The 22418-nt window shown below is 47.3% G+C and overlaps 1 protein-coding gene across 1 annotated transcript in view; it reads right to left on the minus strand.

Annotated features, from left to right (window-relative positions):
- The window catches only part of STK11 (serine/threonine kinase 11), an 895845-nt gene that overhangs the window by 522508 nt on the left and 350919 nt on the right, over positions 1 to 22418 (minus strand). The window contains exon 4 of the mRNA XM_069647254.1: positions 714 to 846. Coding sequence (XP_069503355.1) covers positions 714 to 846 — 133 coding nt within the window. The remainder of the gene's footprint in view (positions 1 to 713; positions 847 to 22418) is intronic.

A 22418-nucleotide genomic window follows, 5' to 3' on the forward strand; every position in this document is an offset into this window, starting at 1 on the left:
CAGGAGAAAACCACAGGCTTCTTTGCACATCATTTTATTGGCATTTTCTGAAAACACACACAATTTGGTTACTTAGTTTCTCATGCTCTCCTTCCTCCCACCAACAGCAAACCACGAATGCTTAATGGCATCATGACTGCCTACATATGGCAAGAAAAGGGTGCACATTTAAAAGGGATGGATTGCCGACACACCAAAAATTTCCAAAGAAGGACTTCGCACTGGCAGGGAAAATCCTCAGCAGTTAAAGGGCTAAGCATGTACTGTAACACTTAAATAGCAAGGACCGAAATCGTTGACTTTTCAGTTTTCAGTTTACATAACATGCCAATAAACTACTCTTGCAATGAGGATTATCAGTGCATTCCATCATTAATGATTTGCCAAAAAAGAAACCATGAAATAAACACAGAAAGCAATATCAAGCTACAATATACAAAAGTGTTTTTATCACATTATTACACAAACAAGCACTAGAATAGATTCGATCTATGCTCTTCTTTCAGGCAAGCATGTAACCCTGCCCTCTGGACTAATATGGACCTCTAAAATGTATGCACTTCTACTTCCTCTTTCTAACACATGTACTTTACATTTAAGCTGCAACCACCAGACATGCATATTTACCCCTTCCACCAAAAAGGCCAACTTGCCAGTCTTGAAGCTACCACCTCCAGACACATTTCTGCTATCCACGTAAAATTAGCACATACCTCTGCTACCCCCAGGTCAGATATTTTTAACGTCCCATCCGTGGTGAGCAGCAGGTTCCCTGGTTTAATGTCTTTGTGCACAATCCCCTGACAGTGCAAATACTCCAAGCCGTCCACGAGCTGACAGAAGTACCTAAAACACATGAGCATTAGATATCAAAACAAAGACGGCCTTGCAGGGCATTTGTAAGTTTACAGTTTGCAAAAATACAAGCAGTTCTTTTTATAGGACTAAAATGTGCACATCACTACAGAGTAAATCCATTCCGCTAGGGGTCTTCCACCCATTTCCTCTCCGAGAAGTAAATTCTCTATTTTGAATGTTGGTCCTATATCCAGTTAATATATATCTTCTCTTTTTATGATTCTCTCAAGTCTGCACCTCCCAAGTACAATTAGTTCCAGGCTCACAATCCATTTACGTAATTTAAGAGTCGATGGATAATCTCACAACTTCACTCATCTGTTCATCACATTGTAGACTTGGTGGTATGCACACCATTCTCAACATACACAGACCAGTGTGATGATTCAATAGGTGTCGTCACTTCTCCCCAGGGTGGAGGCCCTTCTCATGAGACTAGGGTGGTGAGGCTGTACCAAATAGTCCCTCTGAGAGGTGGTTGAATGTGGGAGGACCTCATCGGTCGGGGCTCCCCTAGTGGGGATAAGGACAACCACCTGGGTGATAGACGGCACAACAATGTCAGATTTTCGGCCTGGGAGGGGTATGGAATCAGTCCTCACCTTGGTGCTGCATGACCTGACCCGCCTGGTTGATCAGGGAGGGGTCGGCGCAGATATACTGTTAGATCTATCTGCGATTACCCCACCCTCGTCATCCAGCTATCGGCAGCTGGCCTATCTGGCCAGGTTTTGGCTGGGATCTCTGCCTTTCTAGCCGGCCGCTCCCAGTCAGTGTCTCTTCCCCCTTTTTGTTCCAAGTAGGTTATGCTATTCTGTGGTGTACCACAGGGCTCTGCGCTGTCACCAATTCTATGCAACATCTATATTAGGACACTTCTCCCCCTTACTCAGTTCCATGGCTTCAAGTGCTACTCCTATGCTGACAATACGCAGATTTCTGGTCCATCTCGATCTCTCTCAGCCAGAAACTGCAGCTCGGCTTAGGGTTTGCTTGATGACCTGGGCTCTTGGATGGAGGAGAACTGACTTAAACTGAAAGGCGACAAAATGGAGGTTCTGGTGATTGGGACCTCAGATCCTTTCTTTCTGGATGGCAGAATGCTGGCCTAGCTCCCTGGGTCTCCTTCCTGTTCCAGCACTCCTAATAAAACAAATCTAGGAGTAAAAATCTCTGCATCTCTGTCCATGGAGAATGGGGTTACAGCTGTCTGTAGTACTGGCCATTTTGAGCTTAAAATCTTGCAAAAAGTACTTCTGTTTATTCCAGCTAAATTTCAGGCGCCAGTTGTAACTGCACTTGTGCTTCGTGCAGTTGACTACTGCAACTAGTTCTATCCCAGTCTACCGCGGTATCTGATGAACAGACTCCAGCGTCTTCAGAATGCTGCAGCCAGATCTATTCATAATCCTTTGGGGGCCCATATGACCCCTCTGCTTCAACAGCTTCACTGGCTTCAGGTTGAGAAGCATGTTTTTACAATACCTTTGTATCGTACATCGTGCTTGCTATAAAGTTGAGGCTGAATATCTTCAGGAAAAATGTCCTTTGTATGTTCCATCTCGTTCTCTCCGTTCACTCTGTCTTTCTGATTTCTATTCCATTCCTCGGTTTCGTCTGTGTCGTGTGGGTGGGCGTGCCTGTTCAGTTTCCACTGCAAAGCCATGGAACGCTCTTCCCCTTTCCATGCAAGCTACTTCTGATCACTTGGTTTTTCGTAATTCTCTCAAAACCTGTCTGTTCTAGGTCCAGAGTCAGCTCTGTTTGCCCGTCCAGCACCGAGATACCCTTGGGAGTACGTGCGCTGTATGAATACGAACAACCACCAAACCTACCCGAATCCGCGAACACCCTTTCACACCTCCCCTCTGACTGACGACCATGTGCTATTTTAACATCAGGTCAGTTTCACCAACTGAGAAGGTCATCCAAGATGTAAAATGCAATATGTGTCGGTTTCATCAACTGAGACGAAGAAGACAGTCTGAAAAGCAAAGGTCAACTACAATGCAAGTACTGAGAAGAGGTGGACCCAAGGAGCCATGAAGAGTGACTCATGAACAAGAGAAAACTTTCTAGTGCTCCGTGGGGGAGTGATCACCAAACGAAGTAAACCGACGAAGAACAGACACGGAGAACTGTCCTGGATGCAGGCCAGCCAAGAAGGAAAGCAGCACGGGAGACCGTCCATCCCCCCAAAAAATCAAAGGCGGAGCAGAGAACACACCAGGGAAGCCAAAAGCAGTCATCCGCTGGAGACGAGAAGCATGCAGCAAGAGTCCTTTGCCCGGTGGTGTGGAGCTGGTCAGGAACATGGCTGGAGGCCGAGAAGTAGTGGTGCGAACTTCATAAGGTAGACTGTGCGGTCCTGCAACACCGCCAACAGAGCCGGCACAATGAGCAGAGACAAAGAAAGTGGAGCAGGAGCCACAGACAGGTAAGGCCTGCACAACACTCCTGAATGAAAAAAGACTCCCCTCCCTGTTCCCCCCCACCCCCCAAGAAAGAACCAGCAGAACGTCCCAAAGCCAGAAAAAAGGTTACATGTGTAAATAGGGAACCAGTAGGGGAACTTGAAACTAAATACAATTTAATTGGAAATACTGAATGAAAGTTAACCGAACTTGATGAGCAATCTTCTGGGTAAACCTCCTTGTGGCATTATTTGGCAGAAGAGTGAACCAAGTGAGCGTAGCAAAAAGGGGAATAAAGAAAGGGTTTGGAACCTAAGGAAGATAAGGGTCTGGGACCCCAAGCAAATTCCTGAGTGAGTTGCACTCAAGACAGTGGCAAAGTGGTCCACAGGCCACCAGGGAATGGTATGGGAACCAGCCCACAATTGCAGTTTGGAGAACAGCCCAATAGCCAACAGGGAAGTTCTGGGACTCTGTCCATCCCAGAAAGTGGGGAAGAGGAAATCACTGGCAATTTAACAAGGGCCTTGGATCTGGTGGACCACAAGGTGTTATGGAAATGGAAATCCCTTCCTTTCCAAAGAGCTGTGTTATCTGAGCCAGAGCCTCGTCCGGTCCAAATTTTGATTATTGCAATGCACTATACTTGGGTGCAAGCAATTACATTGTCAAACTCCAAATTCTTCAAAATGATGCACTTATAACTGCTTTGAGTATTTCGAGGAGAGAACACATCTCTGAGACAGTACAAATGGCTTTCCATCAATGACAAAATTCAACTTAAAAGAGTGTCACTAACCCACAAATGCCTCAATCACGCTGCCCCACGATACCTCGCAGAAAATTGTTTTGCAATCCTCTTCACGCCTCACTAGGTTGGCGAACTCATCCTGCCTGGTAGTGTCCAAGAACAAACTAAAAGAAGCGGGGCGGAGCAGCTTCCCAGTTATGGCCGCCCAGCTATGGAACAGACTCCCAGTCGCACTAAAAATCAGACTATGCATTCCCCAATTTCAGGAGCAACACCATAAGTTGGTTGTCGGAGAAGGACCAATGATATGCCTAGGACAGTACCTCATTCAAGGAGAACTATGCTACAATGCCTCTTTTAGTCAAACTATAGTCAATAACATCTAAATGGGCTAGTCTGCTTTTATACTGTAGTAGTCTGCCATAGACTGTATTAACCCTGCCTCTTTTGTACACATTGCTTGCACTTGCTTGTCACCTTTTCTATGCCTATCTGTAACCTAAATCAATAAACAAACAAAACAGAAGGAGAGACGTCAGAGGAAGAGTCATTCCCCCTGGTTGTATAGAAACATGTACAGAATCACACCTGGAGAAGGGAGTCATTCTCCTGGAGGGAACATTGTAAACACCGTTTTGAAACCTACAAATCAGGGGAAGTGAATCATTCCCCCTGGTGTTTATGTTTGAAGGAACATTTTAGTAAAGCAAAAGTCCCGAAGCAGGAGAAAGGAGCAACTCTCCTTAAAGAAGGAACTTTATGTTAGGTTACGCTTTAGCTTTAGAGTGTGAAGTATAGAAGTACGTTTTTGACACAGGATGGTTGCTTATACTTTGGACAACTTGACAGACACTAGTAGTTTTGAGGCACGGAAACCCCTCTTAGAAGTTAGGGATAGTGAGGACCCCTTTCCAATTTTCCCAAGTAAAGGTCTATAACCAAAGTCATGCCACCTTTGTCAGTCTCCGACAACCTTAAAAGAATGGTTTGGTCAAAAATGTGTATTGCCCCTACTGGTCGGCCATGTGTTTTTAGGCCCAAGTCGCTCGATTTTAGAAAAATTTCCTATGGACCTTACCTGAGTTTTCGTCCATTAAACGCATGCGAAAACAGGCACCAGGGAGCCGCCATTTAGTGATAATCCTATCACTTGCCGCATCGCCCTGGCGGCACTAAATCATATCCCCCGCCTCTGAGCCGGACATTATCAAAACATTCATATTCCCCGCCTCTCTCCGTGACGTTATTGTGCTGCGTAGGCAAACGCGCCCAGTCGTCTTCTACGCGACTTCACACAGAACCCGGAAACCAACACAGATGAGATCACAACACAGCACGCCACAATTCGGAATATGAAACTGTACTTTAAAATCAACCAGCAACACGGTAAATTTGGTAAAGTACATTTATTTGACATTAAATATTTATAGAATATTCAGCAATTGCCATATGAACTCCGAAAGTCATTTATTTTCTTTTATCTCTATCCGCAAATCCGTAAAATGTTATCGTGAGTCACGCGCTGTTCCTTTATGGTACACAGGGTGTTGAACCGCAAGGCTGTTCCATCAAGTAGGCACTAGGCCAGCGTAAAGGTTGATATGTTGCTTCTAGCCGCTAGTACCGCGCAAGGGCATATGGGCCCTTGGCGATCGTCCCATAAGATCATCAGAATGGTGCAGTTGTTTACATTAAGTTGCAGCTGGCGGCTGAAGAAACCGTCTGCCGGTGTCTGAAACTGGTGGCAGTGGCAAAAGGGAAGTATATACCTGTTTTGAAAACATAAAATGTATAATTAGTCTCACCAGCCGATCTTTATTAATATTATTCATTTTATTTATTACGGCCGAGCTGAAACTATTTGTTGTCAAGGATAGTGCAATGGAGTATGTTCGGCTCTAAAATCAATGCGAAAACTAACGAAATAAATCGAGGTAAGTACACAATGAGAAACTACTTTGTCTACATGCGTGTGGAATGTGGACCTGCATGCCCATGTGCCCGCTACAAGGACGATCCCACAAACGTTTTCAAAGCTCTTCATTCATTCATTTATTCATGCATCCATTCATTAATTCTTCATTCCGGTATAAAAGCGTCTAAAGAGTTACTTACATTATATTTGCAATTTACATTGTCTCTCTGCGTAATGCAGTCCGTAAATTCCACTGTGCTCTTGACAACGATTTTTCGTATACTGAACTAACATGAAACTCGGTCTAGTTTAAGAATTTTCTGCCTTATCGTCTCTTATGTTATTGCACCCCCCAAACCCCCCTTCAAATGAAGTTCTTTCGGCATGGTCCCTGTCTCTCAAAGTCAAAAAACAATAGAACCTTATACTGACAGTGCGAGTTGTGGGCCTCTTCAGGGCGCGAGCTGAAAATCAAAGCCGCTGACCTTCACTAGAAATGAGCATACATTCTTTCTTTGCAACATCCCGTACTAAAGCCATCTGTGAGAATTTGAAGTTTCGAATCCATCTATTTAGTGTGCCTCTATGTGCAAATGCGAACTGGCTTCTCTCCCATCTGCAACGGCTCACTTGGCGCGTTCTAAGGCCCCCAATTTTGTCCTCGTTGTCTGCGAGCTTTGAAGCCCCAAAGAACCATAACTATTGAGACTTTGAATTTTTTGGGGAAGGTCAGGGAAAGTATAAAGTACCAGATGAGTTGAGTTGAAAGTGAGATTGTTTGTTTGCTTTATTATTTGCAATACGCAATCCTCCCCTCGGTTAACAGTGCGCAGCATTTATAAGACATTGCGAAAAGTTACATCAACAGAAATAGATACATACACATATAGACAAGCTCAGCAATATGAGGTGAATAGAGAGAATTCAAAGATGACACCCAGGTAGCTCGGCACCCAGGATGGTGAAGGTAGGGGTTAGGGTTAGCGTACTTTGTATGCACACTGTACAATAACATTTATTTACAAAAAGACAATCTTATTACAATTATTTAAACCGGGATTTGTACTTCACAACCAGCTCTCCTTTAGGTGGACATGGCACAGTGGCAATGTTGGGTGGCAATGGATCAGTGTCCTGCACAGAAACGTTCAAAATTCCATATCTGTGCTTCTCTAATACAGCAACAATAAGGCTTTGGACAAAGTCGAACTCCATTTCCTCATAGACTGGTTTGATCACCCATTGCTTACTTCTTTTTGAAAATGCCTTAGTGTAGCGAGGCACCCTTACATTACCCGTAGTCCTAGATTGTTCACGGCCGAGATTCTCGTTATGGGCCAAGACGGCAAGTAGAGTCCTATGTCTCATGCCCTGTATGCTGAAATGCAAGCGATTTGGCCTGTACTTTAGGCACATATTGTGGAACACCTCCAAACCTCCTGTGTGACAGAATTCTGTCAGTCCCCTCAAATCTCTTAATAGAGTTTTATCGAAAACAATCTTCTCAATGGCTTTGTGTATCGGTGAAGATGGATTCAACCACTTCTTCCGTGCCTCCACTGGGGATAAAGGGCCATGTTTACATTGGTTGAAAGAACAAGTTACTTTCTTACGTGGTAACGTTCTTTCGATGGGATGGTCCGACGACATATTCCATATCTATGACAGGTAATCACCACAGCTGTGCTGCTTCGGAAACTTTTTCGGCGTCTGCGTCGATGAGCCGTTGTTGAGGACCTCGTCCGACGTCATCCGATGTGATAAGTAGGATGCACGACACCCGTAGCCTCAGTTGTAGTTTTTTCCCCCAGAACGTGTGACATTAGTCAACTGCCAGTCAGACACAAAGCCTTGCGGAACGTAAGCTGCAATCGCAAAAGAAATTCTGCAGCGGGGAAGGCAGGGAGGGAGCGATATGGAATACGTCGTCGTACCATCCCATCGAAAGAACGTTACCAGGTAAGAAAGTAACTTGTTCTTCGAGGGATTGGTTCCTCCGACGTATTCCATATCTATGACAGACTCCTAAAGCAGTACCGGAGCAAGGAGGAGGGAAAGAATTTAGAATCAAAATTTAGAATTGCCAATCAAATAGCAGAGCAAAGGACCGCCTTGCTAAAAGGCCAGATCCTGTCCTCGGATGGAATCGAGGGAATGGTGACGCACAAGTGTATGTACAGAAGCCCAGGTGGCTGCATCACAGATGTTGCGAATAGGAACACCCTTGTGCAGGGCAGTAGATGCAGCCATACCCCTGGTAGAATGGGCCCGCAAGCCAGCCGGCAGGTCCTTGCCCGCCAAGCGGTAACACTCCGAGATGGCCAAAATAATCCAGCAAGACAAAGTCTGTTTCGTCACAGCCTGTCCTAAACGCTTTCCAGCGTAACCAATAAAGAGTTGATCGTCCACTCTGACCCGGGACATGCGTGAAACATAAAAGCTTAAAGCTCTCCTAGGATCAAGCCTCTGGAGCCTCTCCTCTTCCTTACCAGGATGCGGAGGAGGATAGAATGCAGCAACAACCACCTTCTGGGCCAAATGAAATTCCGAAACCACCTTCGGAAGAAAAGAAGGACGAACTCTAAGGACAACCCTGTCCTTGTGAAATACAGTGAAGGGTGGCTTAACTGAAAGTGCCTGTAACTCACTCACTGCGAGCGGAAGTAACCGCAACCAAAAACACAGTTTTCAAAGTTAACAGCCTCAAAGGGCAAGAATGCAAAGGCTAAAACGTAGCACCCATAAGAAACTTAAGAACAAGGTTTAAATCCCAACCGGGCACCAGGAAAGGTGACGGAGGGAACACATTAGTGAGCCCTTTCAGAAACGGTGAAATTAAAGGGATTTTAAAGTAGCAACACTCTTCAGACGAGCGCTTAAAGATGGACAGCGCCGCCAGGTAACCTTTAATGTCACCCACTTGCAAGCCCCTGTGGGCCAAAGAAAGTAAAAAGGACAGAACCATGGGGATGTCACATGCAAAAGGTTCCACATTCTGAACTCTGCACCAGTCGCAGAACTTACGCCAACGGTACAGAGACTTTGTTGCTGGCCGTCGGGCCGAGAGCAACACCTCCATCACGTCTTCAAGGAGGTCCCAATCCTTATACCTCAACCTTTCAGAAGGCAAGCGTGAAGGTTGAAGGATCTGACCTCTGGATGGAGAACCTGAACTCCCTCCTGTGAGAGCAGATCGTCTAGGTAGGGAAGACGACGTGGAGGGCAGATGGACAAGTCGAGAAGGTCCGGGTACCACGTCCTCCGAGCCCACGCCGGAGCAATGAGGATCATTTGGGAACCAAACTTCCGTAACCTCCGCAGCACTTGCGGGATGACGGGGACTGGAGGAAACGCATACAGCAGCGAGAATGACCACTACACCACGAACGCATCTCCTAAGGCTCCTTTTGGAGGAAATTCCCGCGAGCAGAACCTCTCGCACTTCCGGTTGACACTGGAGGTGAAGAGATCCACTTGAGGAGTCCCCCAAAAGGGCGAAGATCTCCAGGAGAATCTCCTGAGCCAACTCCCACTCGTGAGAGATCGTGCTCTGCCTGCTCAGAGCGTCCGCCGTCACGTTTTCGTCTCCGGCCAGATGAACTGCCGAGATCGAAACTTCCTGCTGGATGGCCCAGAACTCGAGCTGCATCGCCTCCCTGCACAGAGGAAGTGACCCTGCCCCCCCCCTTTTTGTTGAGGTAGTGCATGGCCACTGTGTTGTCCGTCAGGATCAGGACATTCTTTCCTCGCACAGTCGGCAGAAAAGCCTTCAGGGCTAGCCTGACGGCCCTCAGCTTCAACAGATTGATATGGAGTCTGGACTCCGACAGAGACCAACGACCGCTGACTGTCAGCTCGTTGGCATGAGCTCCCCATCCCGTGAGAGATGCATCCGTCATAATCGTCACCTCCGGCCAGGGAAGCCAAAATGGAGCCCCCTTCATCAAGTTGCCTTCGATGGCCCACCACAGAAGGTCCCGGGCGGCACCTGAACCGAGTCCGACATCCTGCCGGAGGACTGCGACCATTGCATCTTGAGTGCCCACTGCAAAGAACTCATCCGCAGGCGAGCCTCTGGCACCAGAAGAATGCAGGATGCCATGAGGCCGAGCAACCTCGAGTACTCTAACGCTGGGCATGCTGAAACTTGCGCACCATCTGCTGAATGTGAAGAGCCCTCACCTGGGGAGGAAAACACTGCCCCAGGGAAGTGTCGAGCACTGCTCCGATGTACTGGAGCCGCTGTGTTGGCGTCAAATGGGACTTCTTTAAATTGAGGGAGAAGCCCAGCCTGTGAAGGGAGTGGCAGGTGACGGACAGATGATCCAGGACTTGCTCGGGAGAGCTCCCCATGATCAACCAATCGTCCAGGTAGGGGTAGACGTGAATCCCCCCTTTCCTGAGATGCGCTGCCACCACCACGAGCTTGGTGAAAACCCTCGGGGCGAAGGTCAATCCGAACGGCAGGACCCAAAACTGAAAGTGCGAGTCGCCAACCGCGAAGCTCAGGTACTTCTTGTGCTTGGGATGGATCGGCACATGGAAGTAAGCATCCTTGAGGTCGAGAGACACCAACCAGTCCTGAAGCTGAAGGGCCTGGAGGACTTGAGAGAGAGTAACCATCTTGAACTTGTCCTTCCTGAGGAGTTTGTTCAAACCGCGCAAGTCCATGATGGGTCTCAATCCCCAGTCTTTCTTCAAAATCAAAAAATAAGGGGAATACCATCCCTTGTTCCTCTCCGCTACAGGCACCAGTTCTATGGCGCCTTTCTCCAGCAGGGCTTGAATTTCCTGAGCAAGGAGCGGATCCGGACTCTGCAAAGAGAGGTTCCCCGGTGGATTGTCGCGAGGCCTCTGCCGAAAGGGAAGACAGTAGCCGTGGGTTATGATCTCCAGAACCCACACATCTGAAGTAATGGCACGCCACTCTACAAGATGCTACGCCAGCCTTACCCCAACCGGCGAACCATGGGACATGGCCTCATGACTGAGTGTTAGCGGCTGCGGCGTTACCTGAGGGCAAAGAGGCAACTGCCCGAGTGGCCTTGGCACCTCTGGTACCCCTGCGTTGGCCTCTTTGACTGCCAGCTCCTCTCGCTTTACTGAAGGAAGAGTAATAGCGAAAGGAACCACCCCTCCATTGCTGTCCCCTAGGACGAAAAGACGGTGGTTGGCGAACTGCAGCGCCCAACGACTTCGCGACAGCTTTGAAAGTCTGCAACCTCTCAAGGCTCTCGTCAGCCTTGCTGCCAAAAAGGTGTTCACCGTCAAAGGGCATGTTGAGGAGCCGGGACTGCACATCAGGAGCAAACCCCGACTTCCGCAACCACGCAAACCTGCGTATCACGGTGCTCGCCACCATGGACCTGCTGACGCATTCAGCCATGTCCAAACCCGACTGAACGGACTCACACATGGCATCCTTACCATCCTGGACCATTGCAAGGAAACCATCCGGTTCGTCCCCTTCGGGAATATGTTCAGCCGCTAACGCAACACAGTTCCAATGAGTGTGTGTGAAACGAGACAAGGCACAAATGTTGGTCGCCTGAAGCGCCATACCACCAGAAGAAAATACTTTCTTCGCCCAGCCATCAAAACGTTTGTCGTCCCTATCAGGAGGGATGGTAGGGTATGACGCCTGCTTTGCCGGGGCCGTGGCTGCCTGCACCAACAAACTCTCCGGAGTGGGGTGCCTGGTCAAGTAGCAGGGGTCGCTACTGGCTGGACGCTATTTTCGCGACAAGGACCTGCCCACCGGCGGGAGACTCTCCGGAGCAGTCCAAGCCGCCGCCACCCTTCTCTGTAGAGCCATATGAAACGGCAGTACTGGGTCAGTTGGGGGACCAACATCAAGGATGTCCGTGAGATCATCCTGCACAAACTCCCCTGGGGGAGCAGACCATCCCAAGTACTCGGAAACCCTAGCAATAAGGCGCTGGTACGAGGAATCGGCATGAGAGCCAGGCTCAGGCCTACAAACTCCACCTCCGGAGAGGTGTCCAGTCCACTGGCATCATGCAGTGACTGCCTCAAATCGTCAAACTGATCATGGCCCGAGACCATTTCATCTGGAACCTGACTAGGAACCAGGCCATCAGAATCCTCATCCACCTCCGAAATATATTCCAGGTGGCGAAAAGAAGGCACCCGAGAGTGCTTGCTCTTAACCAGAGCCTTCCTAGGGGTTTCCCCCGTGCCACGGGGTACCTCCGACACCCCGGCCTCGAAAGGCATCGAGGGCGTCGAGTGCATCGGCGCCGGCGTTGAGAGAACAGGCATCGGCGCCGAGAGGATCGGCGTCGTCGTCTAGTAAATCGACATCAGATGCAGCGCTGCCAGCATCGACGGCGTCGACACAGTCCTCAAAGCCGGAGCTCCGAGTGCGTCTTTCGACGACTTGAGCTTCGACGGCTTCGACGACTTCCTCGGAGCCGGAGCCTCGAAGAAAGCCCGTCGACGCCCTCAACGCCTCAGACGTCGATGTCTTCCTTGAAGACATCACAGGTGCACACGGTCTCGAACGCGTCGAGGACCGGGACCTGGAACGGGTACGTCGAGAACGAGTCCCCTTGTCCGAACGGGACTTCTACCGTGACTCGTGCCGACCACTCTTGCGAGCGGTGTCTCTCGACCTCTCACGGCCGACCCCACTCAGGGGCGCGGACGGCTTAGTACCCTGCGACTCGGAAATCGCCAGCATTTTGTTCCCGAAGGAAGCCCATTCTTCCGGCGTCGCACGGCTGGTGGGGTAAGCAACGTGCCGGGCAGAGACCTCAGAAGAGGACCTGGAAGACGACCGCTGTCGGCGCTTCCGAGAATGCGTCGAAGAGGCCGAGGAGTGGCGAGACCGACTCCTAGAAGGAGACCCACGAGACTTCCGACGATGACGCGGAGAGTCACCTCTCGAATCATCCGTCGAAAGCCCTGCAGACTTCGACTTCCGGGGCTTGGACACCCGACCTACCGACAACTTCTTACGTTCACGTAAGGCTTTGGACGTGAGCGACTGGCAGTCGATACAGTCATCCGTGTCGTGGGCCTCCCCAAGGCACCAGAGGCAGGCGTCGTGCGAGTCCGTCACCGACATCTTGGACCCACACTCCCCGCACTTCTTAAAGCCCGGACGCGAAGACGAAATAGAAGACATCTTCACACGAAGGAATTTCTAACAAAACGAACAGGTTCGAAGAACCGAGAAGAACAGAACTCCAAAGAGTCGAGGCGTTAACCGAGATTCACGAAGCAACACGTTCGCGGAGAAAACGGAATTGAGGCTACGGGCGTCGTGCGTCCTACTTATCACATCGGATGACGGACGTCGGAGGAGGTCCTCGACGACGGCGCATCGACGTCATCGACGCAGGACGCAGAAAAAAGTTTCCGAAGCAGCACAGCTGTGGTGATTACCTGTCATAGATATGGAATACGTCGGAGGACCCAATCCCCTCGAATGTAGGTTTTCTGACCAGCGGTGCACGTTGGTACAGTGGTGCATCAGTGACCATCATTTTTCAAGTCGTATTTCCACTGACCCTTCACAAGTTTTGGAGCTCCACCAAAGATGGTTGCTGATAGACTGGGACCACTCTGAAATACTTTGCAAACCTTTTTTTTTTCCCTGCAGCCGAGATTTTCTTATTGATTGATTTAGCAAAATGCCATACGTCAAATTGATGTTTGATATGTGGGAACTGCTCTCTCATTGCCTTGGCAATTGAAACGTGTCTGTCAGTGGCTATGAGGTCGATGTGAATTCCACTCGATTTCAGATATTCCACTGATTTTATAAATCCTAGTTTCTCCATAGCCACTGAGGATGTACATTGTGTTACCTGCACGACCACCAAACTCACAATTTTCTTACTATCCATGTCCTGAAAGTGGTAGGTGCAGTACTTGGCAGAAAATCCAGGGCTATCGCACTGTCCATCGCCGGCTAGCCTGAATCGTTTGCCTTCGAATGTACTTGCTAGAGACAATTGTTCAATTTTCCAAGCATCACTAATGGCCGGAAACAGATAATCATGTTGGTATTTGTAGTACTGCGTTTTTTAAATGAAATGGAGTCCCACAAACTGAAAGAAAGACTAACTTTCTAAAACTGGACCAACTAAAAAGTGATGCAGCTGCACACAGATTGCCTGCTGGCAGTTTCCCCAGCATCGGTTGTGCAGACCATGAGAATGTATGATGTAATCTACAGGCGGCATGTATTGTGACGTTACTGCCTTGTTTTTGACGAGTCACATGAATCAATGGCTTCCCACATACTTTCCCTCTGACGGAATGCCCACATTTCAGCATACTTATAATATCCATCAAACAACTGTTGAATACTATGTATTTGTCCTCTTTCATTAGACTGTCATCCTGCGTCAAAGTTGTTTCGGCCTGTGACGTTGAGGACATATCACCACATTTGAAAGAAAGATCGCTGCATTCAAGTTCTAATGCTTCAGTGAATGCTGCTGCTGGTTCATTCTCTGTCATTTCAACATCTGCTACTTCAACATTGATGGGAGAACACAACAATGTCGACAGCATTTTTGGTGACAATTTTTTGGCGGGTGTAGATTGTGTAAATTGATCTGCGACTACTTCAGTGCTATCTTCAATACATCCAGTATCATGTTGTTGCGGTGGTGCGGTCGTACTGTAGCAATGGTCCAATACAACTTTGCCGGATTCTCCGGACACATTAATTTCATTTTCTGAACATTGGACATGAGCATCCAGAGTCTCAACACGCTGCGTCTGAATTAATAGTTCCTCCATAGCCTCCATAGCGTAAATGGTCTGGCAAGCAACATCTCTCATTCGCTTCACTGTCTGTGTATGTATAGTTCGTAGACCCATGGGTAACTAGAGGACAGATTGGAAAAGGGATGTTCAGTTTAAACACAAGATAAAGTATAGCACAATTGACTTTAAAAAAACAAAATAGTCCCCAGCACAAAAACATTACTAAAGTTATGAACTGTTTGTAACTAACCTTATTTTTGTTTTTCTTTGCAACTTTTTTTGACTCGACCTTCAACATCTGCACGCTGTTGCTCCGATACGTATCCACATGTCTCCCCTTCCTCTTGCGCTGCAACGACTATATTTTCTGTATCCGTACACATAGCACGGAATGAGGCTCCATCGACTCCCTGAAACATAGTATTTTCATTACTGTGTATCAAAATATTGTTAGCATAAAACGCACGTGAGGACGAACACATGTACATCTCAATAGTCAAACACGATTTAAACATTGTGTGGAACAATTAAACGACAAGTATTCGAGCTCTGATGGCCTAGTTCGATGGAGCTGTCAGTATCCATACCTCTGGCTCTGCATGGACTGCCACGAATGATTGTATTGAAGAGGAGGCATCAGCAACTCCCTGAAACACAGTACTTGCATTAGTATGGTTTTCAATATCGTAAACATAAAACACTTGGGGTCGAAGGCACAGGTACATATAAAGAGATAACCACAAATGTTGCATTGTTTAAAAGAATCATGGAATATTTAAATATGATCAGATTTAATCGACTTATTTCTCGGATTTCTTTACATCTGCATCTTCTAAATAGGATCTTGTGATTGTAGTGGAAGCTCTATCATCTCCCTGAAACACAGTACTTGCGTTAATAGGGAAGAAGGTATAGCAAATGGAATCATGTTATATGATCATGCTCGATGGAGCTGTCAGTATCTATACCTCATGCAGCTGAAGAACATCTAGGGCTGTTGTCAATGTGGTGGACACTTCAGCATCTCCCTGAAAGACAGTACTTGCATTAGTATGGATAACACTAATTATACCTGAAAACAAACACCAGGGGACGACAACTAAGGTGTATATCAATTGGAAAGCACTAACCAAACAATTGGTAAAATAATCACAAGATACATACAAACTATTACTTGACATCCATAAAACAAGTCTGTAGCAGAATAGCCAAGTATGATTACCTGATCCGCGCTAGAAGTGGTTGATAACTGCGAGCACGTGACAGAAGTAGAATGTTCTTGCTTCAGGTTCAAAGGATAGTCAAGAAGTTGTAAAGGTAAATTGTTTGATAATGAAATGCCAATATTTAAAATTGCCATGTAAGGCGACAGAATACTTGAGTAATGTGCAATATAGCACAGTTCCCTGTGCCCATATATAGATTTCGTTTGTGGGTTATGAAATCTAAAAATAATATATTGATAAATGTCATTATTCAAAAAGCTATACACTCATATCAATGTCGAAAGTATTACAAATTGGAAACAACACCTAAAATATCAATGAATCCATTCGGCTACCTACACACTACCACAGGCCTAAAGCTAAAAACGGACACTTGACGCACCAGTGGCGGATTGTGGACGAATAGAGTGGGAATAGCGTTTGCGAGCAATTTTCGTGTCGATCGACTTTTATTCTTCTTTGTTATCCAAGATGTGGTGTACATGTTCGAGGGAAAGTGCCGGCTGCAGATGAGGTATCGATCAACCCTCTTGTCCTCAAAGACTTGTTGGATTCTACTTTCCAGCTCATCCAGTGGATATCTGCAATGTCTGACCCATTCTCTTATTCGATCAACAGTTTTCGGGAATACATGCATTGTACTGCCTTCAGATTTAGCATGGGTCTTCGAAAGGGCAACCGCTAATCGAACAGGCAGGCACTGTTGAAAATTCTGAAAAGTAAATATCAAGATTATAAAACCTTGATGAATAAAAATGTCATACAAAAGTAAATGAACCATACCATGCTCAATGCAAGATTTGTTTTGGTCGCCGGAACAATACCAGTTCATCATGTGCGGCTTAGTATTTGAATAAGTTACAGAAATTATTTAATTTATGTGACTAAACTCTGAACAAGTGACTCGTCCCTTGGATGTTCCGTCTTGCACGAAAAGGAACCATGCTTACATTATAGACTGGACCCCCGAAGGATGCAATTCGATGACAATTGACACAGATGAAAATAAATAGATCTATTGATAGCATAACAATTGAAACTCAAGTCAATAGCAATGAGACCAATGACCATAGCTCTATTGGGTACTGTAATAGCAAATAGATTGAAATGTGAAAATGACCGAAATATGACTAGGATACATGGCCTTACCTGGACCAACAAACAGTTGGATTCAGCAGGCCGAGCAGTATGTTGCAGGAGAACAGGTAGATGGCCACAGGTAGCACACTGACTAGTTTGCTCGAAGCGGTCACAGATAGCACGGCGACGAGCAGATTAGCATAATCTCAGTGCTTCTCAGGTAGAAGGTTCAGGAGTTGACTTGCAAAGCACAAAGATGTTCTCATGAGACATATCAAGTGGTTTATAAAGTATTAGAAACAGGGGTGTGTTTGTGAAAGAATGACGTGTGTATGTCGTGGTATTATTTGGATTACAGGGGGGCGGCCTGCCTCAGGGGAGGCCTGCCTGGAGACACGGGGTCTGAGGAGGCCATGTGAGCGATGGCCCCTGGGCGTGGGATACCTTTTGAAGTGTACATGCTGTTTGGCACCTTGGCCGTTTGCGCCCGTCACAGCCCCCCATGCCAGCGCTCATCCCCGGGTGCGAAGTGCCTTTTGGCGTGCAGGCAAGTGTGTGCGAGCGAGGGGCCATCAGGCCCCTCTCATCCTTTACTTCTCAGTAGAAACTCGTACCAAGTGCCTCCAGTAGTGGGTTCGCCCCTTGCCTTTATGTGATGTTAGCTTTGCATGACATTCGCGTAGATGGGAACACTGAGCAGGACACGGGGCATCCATTTTTGTACCCCTTTTCCACTCCATTTTGGTGACCAGGCCTCACTGCGATAGTACAGCGTGCAGAGCACATGGCCCACAGCCTCGTTCCCACTCTGACTGGAAAACTCCAGAGGTATTTGCAACAGCTAATAAATGTAACACATCACTCTCTGAGATCACGGTCCTGCATGTGAACCGGCCTGAACCAAGCACATGGCTCGTTCATCTCCACAAACGTGTCCTTGCCCACGCACCCTCGCCAGTGGAAAGTTACTGCCATTCTGACCCTGTGTCCCTGCAAGGTATTCTCTTCATGTGCCAGACCACTGACCACGCCATGATGCCCACCTAGCAGATCCCCAACTAACATTAGACCCCTACTGCAGTATATCGTTGCCTATCAATAACAAATGCCACATAGCGGAGATTCTTGTAAGCACAGACCCACACTTCAGTGCATTATAGTGGTCAAGACCCTTGACCTAAGGCCCGTATAATCCAATGTTAATTGATAGTATAGATATATGTGTGAATTTTATAGAGACATAACCGACTGAAAGACTTTGAACAAGTGTTATTTATTGCATGCATTATTGATAATATATTATGTTAGCTTAGATAGTGACCACCCTGCTTCACAGCGACCTGAACTTCACCCATTCCGAGCACAGGTGTCCGACGTCCATCCTTGAATGGAGACACACTGGATTCACTTAAAAAAATCGAAACAACCGTTGTTAAGATATATGTGGTGTTTTATTGTGTAACTTATTTTGATGACACAAAAATACAAAACTTTACACATTGTACAGTTCAGGTTGCAGCGCAGCGAGAGAAAATCCCCTGTACTGACCGCTGTCACTCGGGAACGTTTCTCTTATGGCACGATTGGCACAGGCAGGTATCACTCTTCGAACGCGGTGTCCAAGCCTCCCGTGAAGCCACCATGTAAAGGAACGATAGGCCACCAGCCTGTACCACCTGTGAAAAGGAATGAAACAAACTGTTTTTAAATGACCAAGCTAAGTTTAATAAACATTTGTTGTCAATGACAATTCGTGTAACTAATGGCATTCTGCTCGGACAAATGCTATCTAGATACTGCACACTATTGAAAGACTTTCGTGCGTTACAATGATATGTACATGTAATTTTGGATATAGTAGAAGACCATGAAATGGGAGTGGCATGACAAGCAGAGTATACTTACTCGTTACTCAGATTACGAGGACGAACAGTTGCGCGAAGTTCGTGCATAAGCACCATCATTATCCTCAACACGGACCGTGTGAGGCAGGCTGCCCTGAAGTCTGGCAGCTCGGTGATGCATTGCGGCCGTGGCTCGCCTTCCGAAATGTAGGCCACGCATCCCGAGTTTTCACAGCAGGAGCAGTTCTCGTCCTCAGTTGGCATTAGCTTGCACCGATTGCATGTGCACCAGGTGGAAACACCGTCCATGCGACTAGGTCCAGGCTCTTCAGCTGTTGAATCGTCCTCCCAACTGCCGTCCGAAGACCCATCGTTTGCGCGTGTTTCCCTTTACAGTAGTTCCTCCTTGGTATACTCAGGCTCGTACATGTAGGGCATTATTGTATCCATTGTGTGTTACTCAAACTAAAATAATTGATAGCGGTGGTACTGCTATCGGTTCACACAGGCTACAAGCAATGAAGGTAGCTGACCAGAGCACAGAAACGAGTCACAGAATACTCAAAGTAGCACAGAAAGAGGAATGGAATCGGAAATCTGCTGCTGTGTGTTGTGAAACGGTCGGTTTATACTTATTGAGGAAAGAGGCGTCCTGCCATTTCCATGGCGACATGTCATTAGCTGAAGCGCAGCGAATGTTGACACGAGACGTGCTTTGGCGTTGTGAAATGGGCGGTACTTGTCTGCTGATGACAGGCGGGGCGGGGGATACGATTTAGTGCCGCAAAAGCAGGTCAGCCAGGGCGATGGGGTAAATGATAGGATTATCACAAAATGGCAGCTCCCTGGTGCCCGTTTTCGCGTGCGTTTAATGGACGAAAACTCGGGTAAGGTCCATAGGAAATATTTCTAAAATCGAGGAACTTAGGCTTAAAAACACATGGCCGACCCGTAGGGGCAATACAAATTTTTGACCGAACCATTCCTTTAAGCCAGCAACTGCACATTTATATCATCTTCGTGGTTCACAATCATGTATGCCTTTAGGTATTCTACAAATCATGCAGTCTTTAATTGCTCGCACACAGAGGACTAGAACGTCCAAATAAGATTCCCAAAGGTGTTGTACTAGTCTGCATGCAATTTCATATAACCTCCACAAAATGCTGTTACTCGACAGTTTCAATTAATGAAATTTGAAAGGGGACCAAAACCAATTATGAACATTTTAAGTGATGGCAACTGCTTCAACCTCTCTCCAATATTGATTGGCATGCATTCTGGTTTGTTCCTCCCACCATCTCCTCATGTCTGTCAATGTCTATGTAAATATACTCTGTATATAAAAAAAGAACAACAAGCACTTACAATACATTAGTATAGAAAAAATGTGCAGGGGTGTTTACAATACAAGGACTAACAATTAAAGCCGGGCACATGCACTAGGCAAAAGGTAGATGCAGCAGTCTTGTGCATGCAAGCCCAGCCGTGGAAAGATTTTGTAAAATAATGTATTCCTGAACAGTGCTCCCCGTTGGGGCCCAAGGTAACAGATGTCCCAATTTTATGAAGGAAACTGAATGGAATGTAAGCCCACTCGACCTTGAAGGAATATTTGGTAAATAATCCCAATACAAAACTTTTTTATAGCAGATTACGGACCTTGCAGAATTACTCCCTTCATGTAGCGTCAAAGGCTGACGTAAATTAATGCTTAAATTGAATGCATCGACAATGATGTGAAACTTTCGAAAAGCATCCCTTCGAAAAGCATCAAATATTTACCATATGATCTTTCCCTCCAACACAGTTTATTTTCAGTATAGCATTTCCTTCCCAGTTCTCTCAAACCAACATTGTAGGCCTATGTGCCATAGCATTCCGCCTCCTTGTGAATAACGGAGCAATTTTAACCAACGCGAGGGTCGTTTTTCAAACTATGTTAGGCATTTGTACCCTGGACTGGATTCTTATACCCCATATCCAATCAGCATAGCCACATCCATCCATCCTTCTAGTTACTTTCCCTAAACTGTGCCAAATGTATATATACCACACATCTAATACCAAAATGCCATTTGTGTATAGCCTCTGACTTAATAGTCCACTTGGTTTGGTAGTTTTAACTCTTATACTTTACTAAGGTCATGGGTTATTGGCGGATGATTTAAAGAAACCAGGGCGTTTTCACTAGGGCACTGGACGTTCTTTTGGAAGGTAAATCTATACCTGTATAAATCAAATGCACCAAATATAAAAATAAATGGCAGGGTTTGTCTTAAAAGGACAAGGTGCAGAGGCCACCAGGGAGCGTGTGCATGGAGACAGCTTCAGTGCTGAGCTCTATGTTTAGACAGTCAACAATGGGTGAGCCTCCCCTTTCGGGCATCCCAAAAAAGCTAAGAAAGAGACAGCTGGGGCTACTAAGCCTTGAGTAGCTCAGTGGAGAATTTCCAGAGCCCATGTCCATCAGGCTGCGAAGATACAGTCACAAGAAGAGCAGCTTCAGAGTGTGGCCTTCCTGGCCCCATGCAGACCAGAGGTGGGTCAAAGGCTTGACCCGATGGACTGTGCCCTGGAGAGGCTCTTCATTGCACTGGACACCGAGGTTGCGGGGACCTGCAGGCCTGCAGCCCCAGAGCGTGGGCCGGAGCTCGGGTGACCAGGCAGAAAATATACAGCGTAGTGCCCAAGTAGCGGCAGAGCCCCAGGGAAAGGGAGCCATCAGTGCAGCCTCTTGGTGGTGGGGCGGGACGCTCCCTATTGCAAAAAGGCCCTCTCAGAGGATCCCAGGCGCGGAGCAAGGAGAGTAGAGGGCCGGCCCATCTGGGATATGGATAATAACACTGCAGTGACGCAGGACCCCCAGGAAGTAGCAAGAACAGGGGTCAAGCCCCAGAGAACAGGAGAGACGTGGGGCTGACTCACAACAGGCAAACCTCCACTGAAAGACCTGATGGAAACTTTTGGGGACCCTGCTTAGACTTCACAGCAATGCGGATATCCCAATCCTGGCCTGCTGCAGTAAGTGGATCCTGTGACATAACAATTTAAGTTCCTTGCAAGTAGGGAGCCCAGGGTGAGCTGTGGTGGAGTGCTCGCTGCTGCAGACGGTCCCCCTGCAGTTGAATGCCAGCGAGAGCCACTGGGCTGGTCTGGGATCCTGAAGCAGGTGGTGTTGAAGGATCCATGGTGACTGTGTGGCCCCAAAGAAGGAGATAAGAATCACTATGGCTGAGTGGAGGGGCTAGAAGCAGAGTGCCCCAGACTTTGAGCCGTCCCAATGGGTGGTTAAGTCAGGGACATGGTCGGCTTGGCCTGAGGGTGCTGAAGGACCCTAGGCGACTCCAGTTTGTGCATGTGGTGGAGCTGGCTTTCTCCACAGTGCCCGATGAGGAGTTTCCTGTAGAGGTCCAACCCGGTGCTATTGGTGAGGATGTTGGTTACCGTGCCTCTCAGCCTTGGTTCGTGGAGGTGGTCTGTGCCCTGGGGTCTGCAAGTCTGACTACAGGGCTGAACTTTGTGAGTGCACCTGGCCTGATTGGACAGAGGGACTGCCAAACGCTGTAGTGCTTTCTTGTGGTG

The sequence above is a fragment of the Ambystoma mexicanum genome, chromosome 1p (assembly GCF_040938575.1).
Source record: "Ambystoma mexicanum isolate Mex_15411 chromosome 1p, UKY_AmexF1_1, whole genome shotgun sequence".
NCBI classification, from domain to species: domain Eukaryota; kingdom Metazoa; phylum Chordata; class Amphibia; order Caudata; family Ambystomatidae; genus Ambystoma; species Ambystoma mexicanum.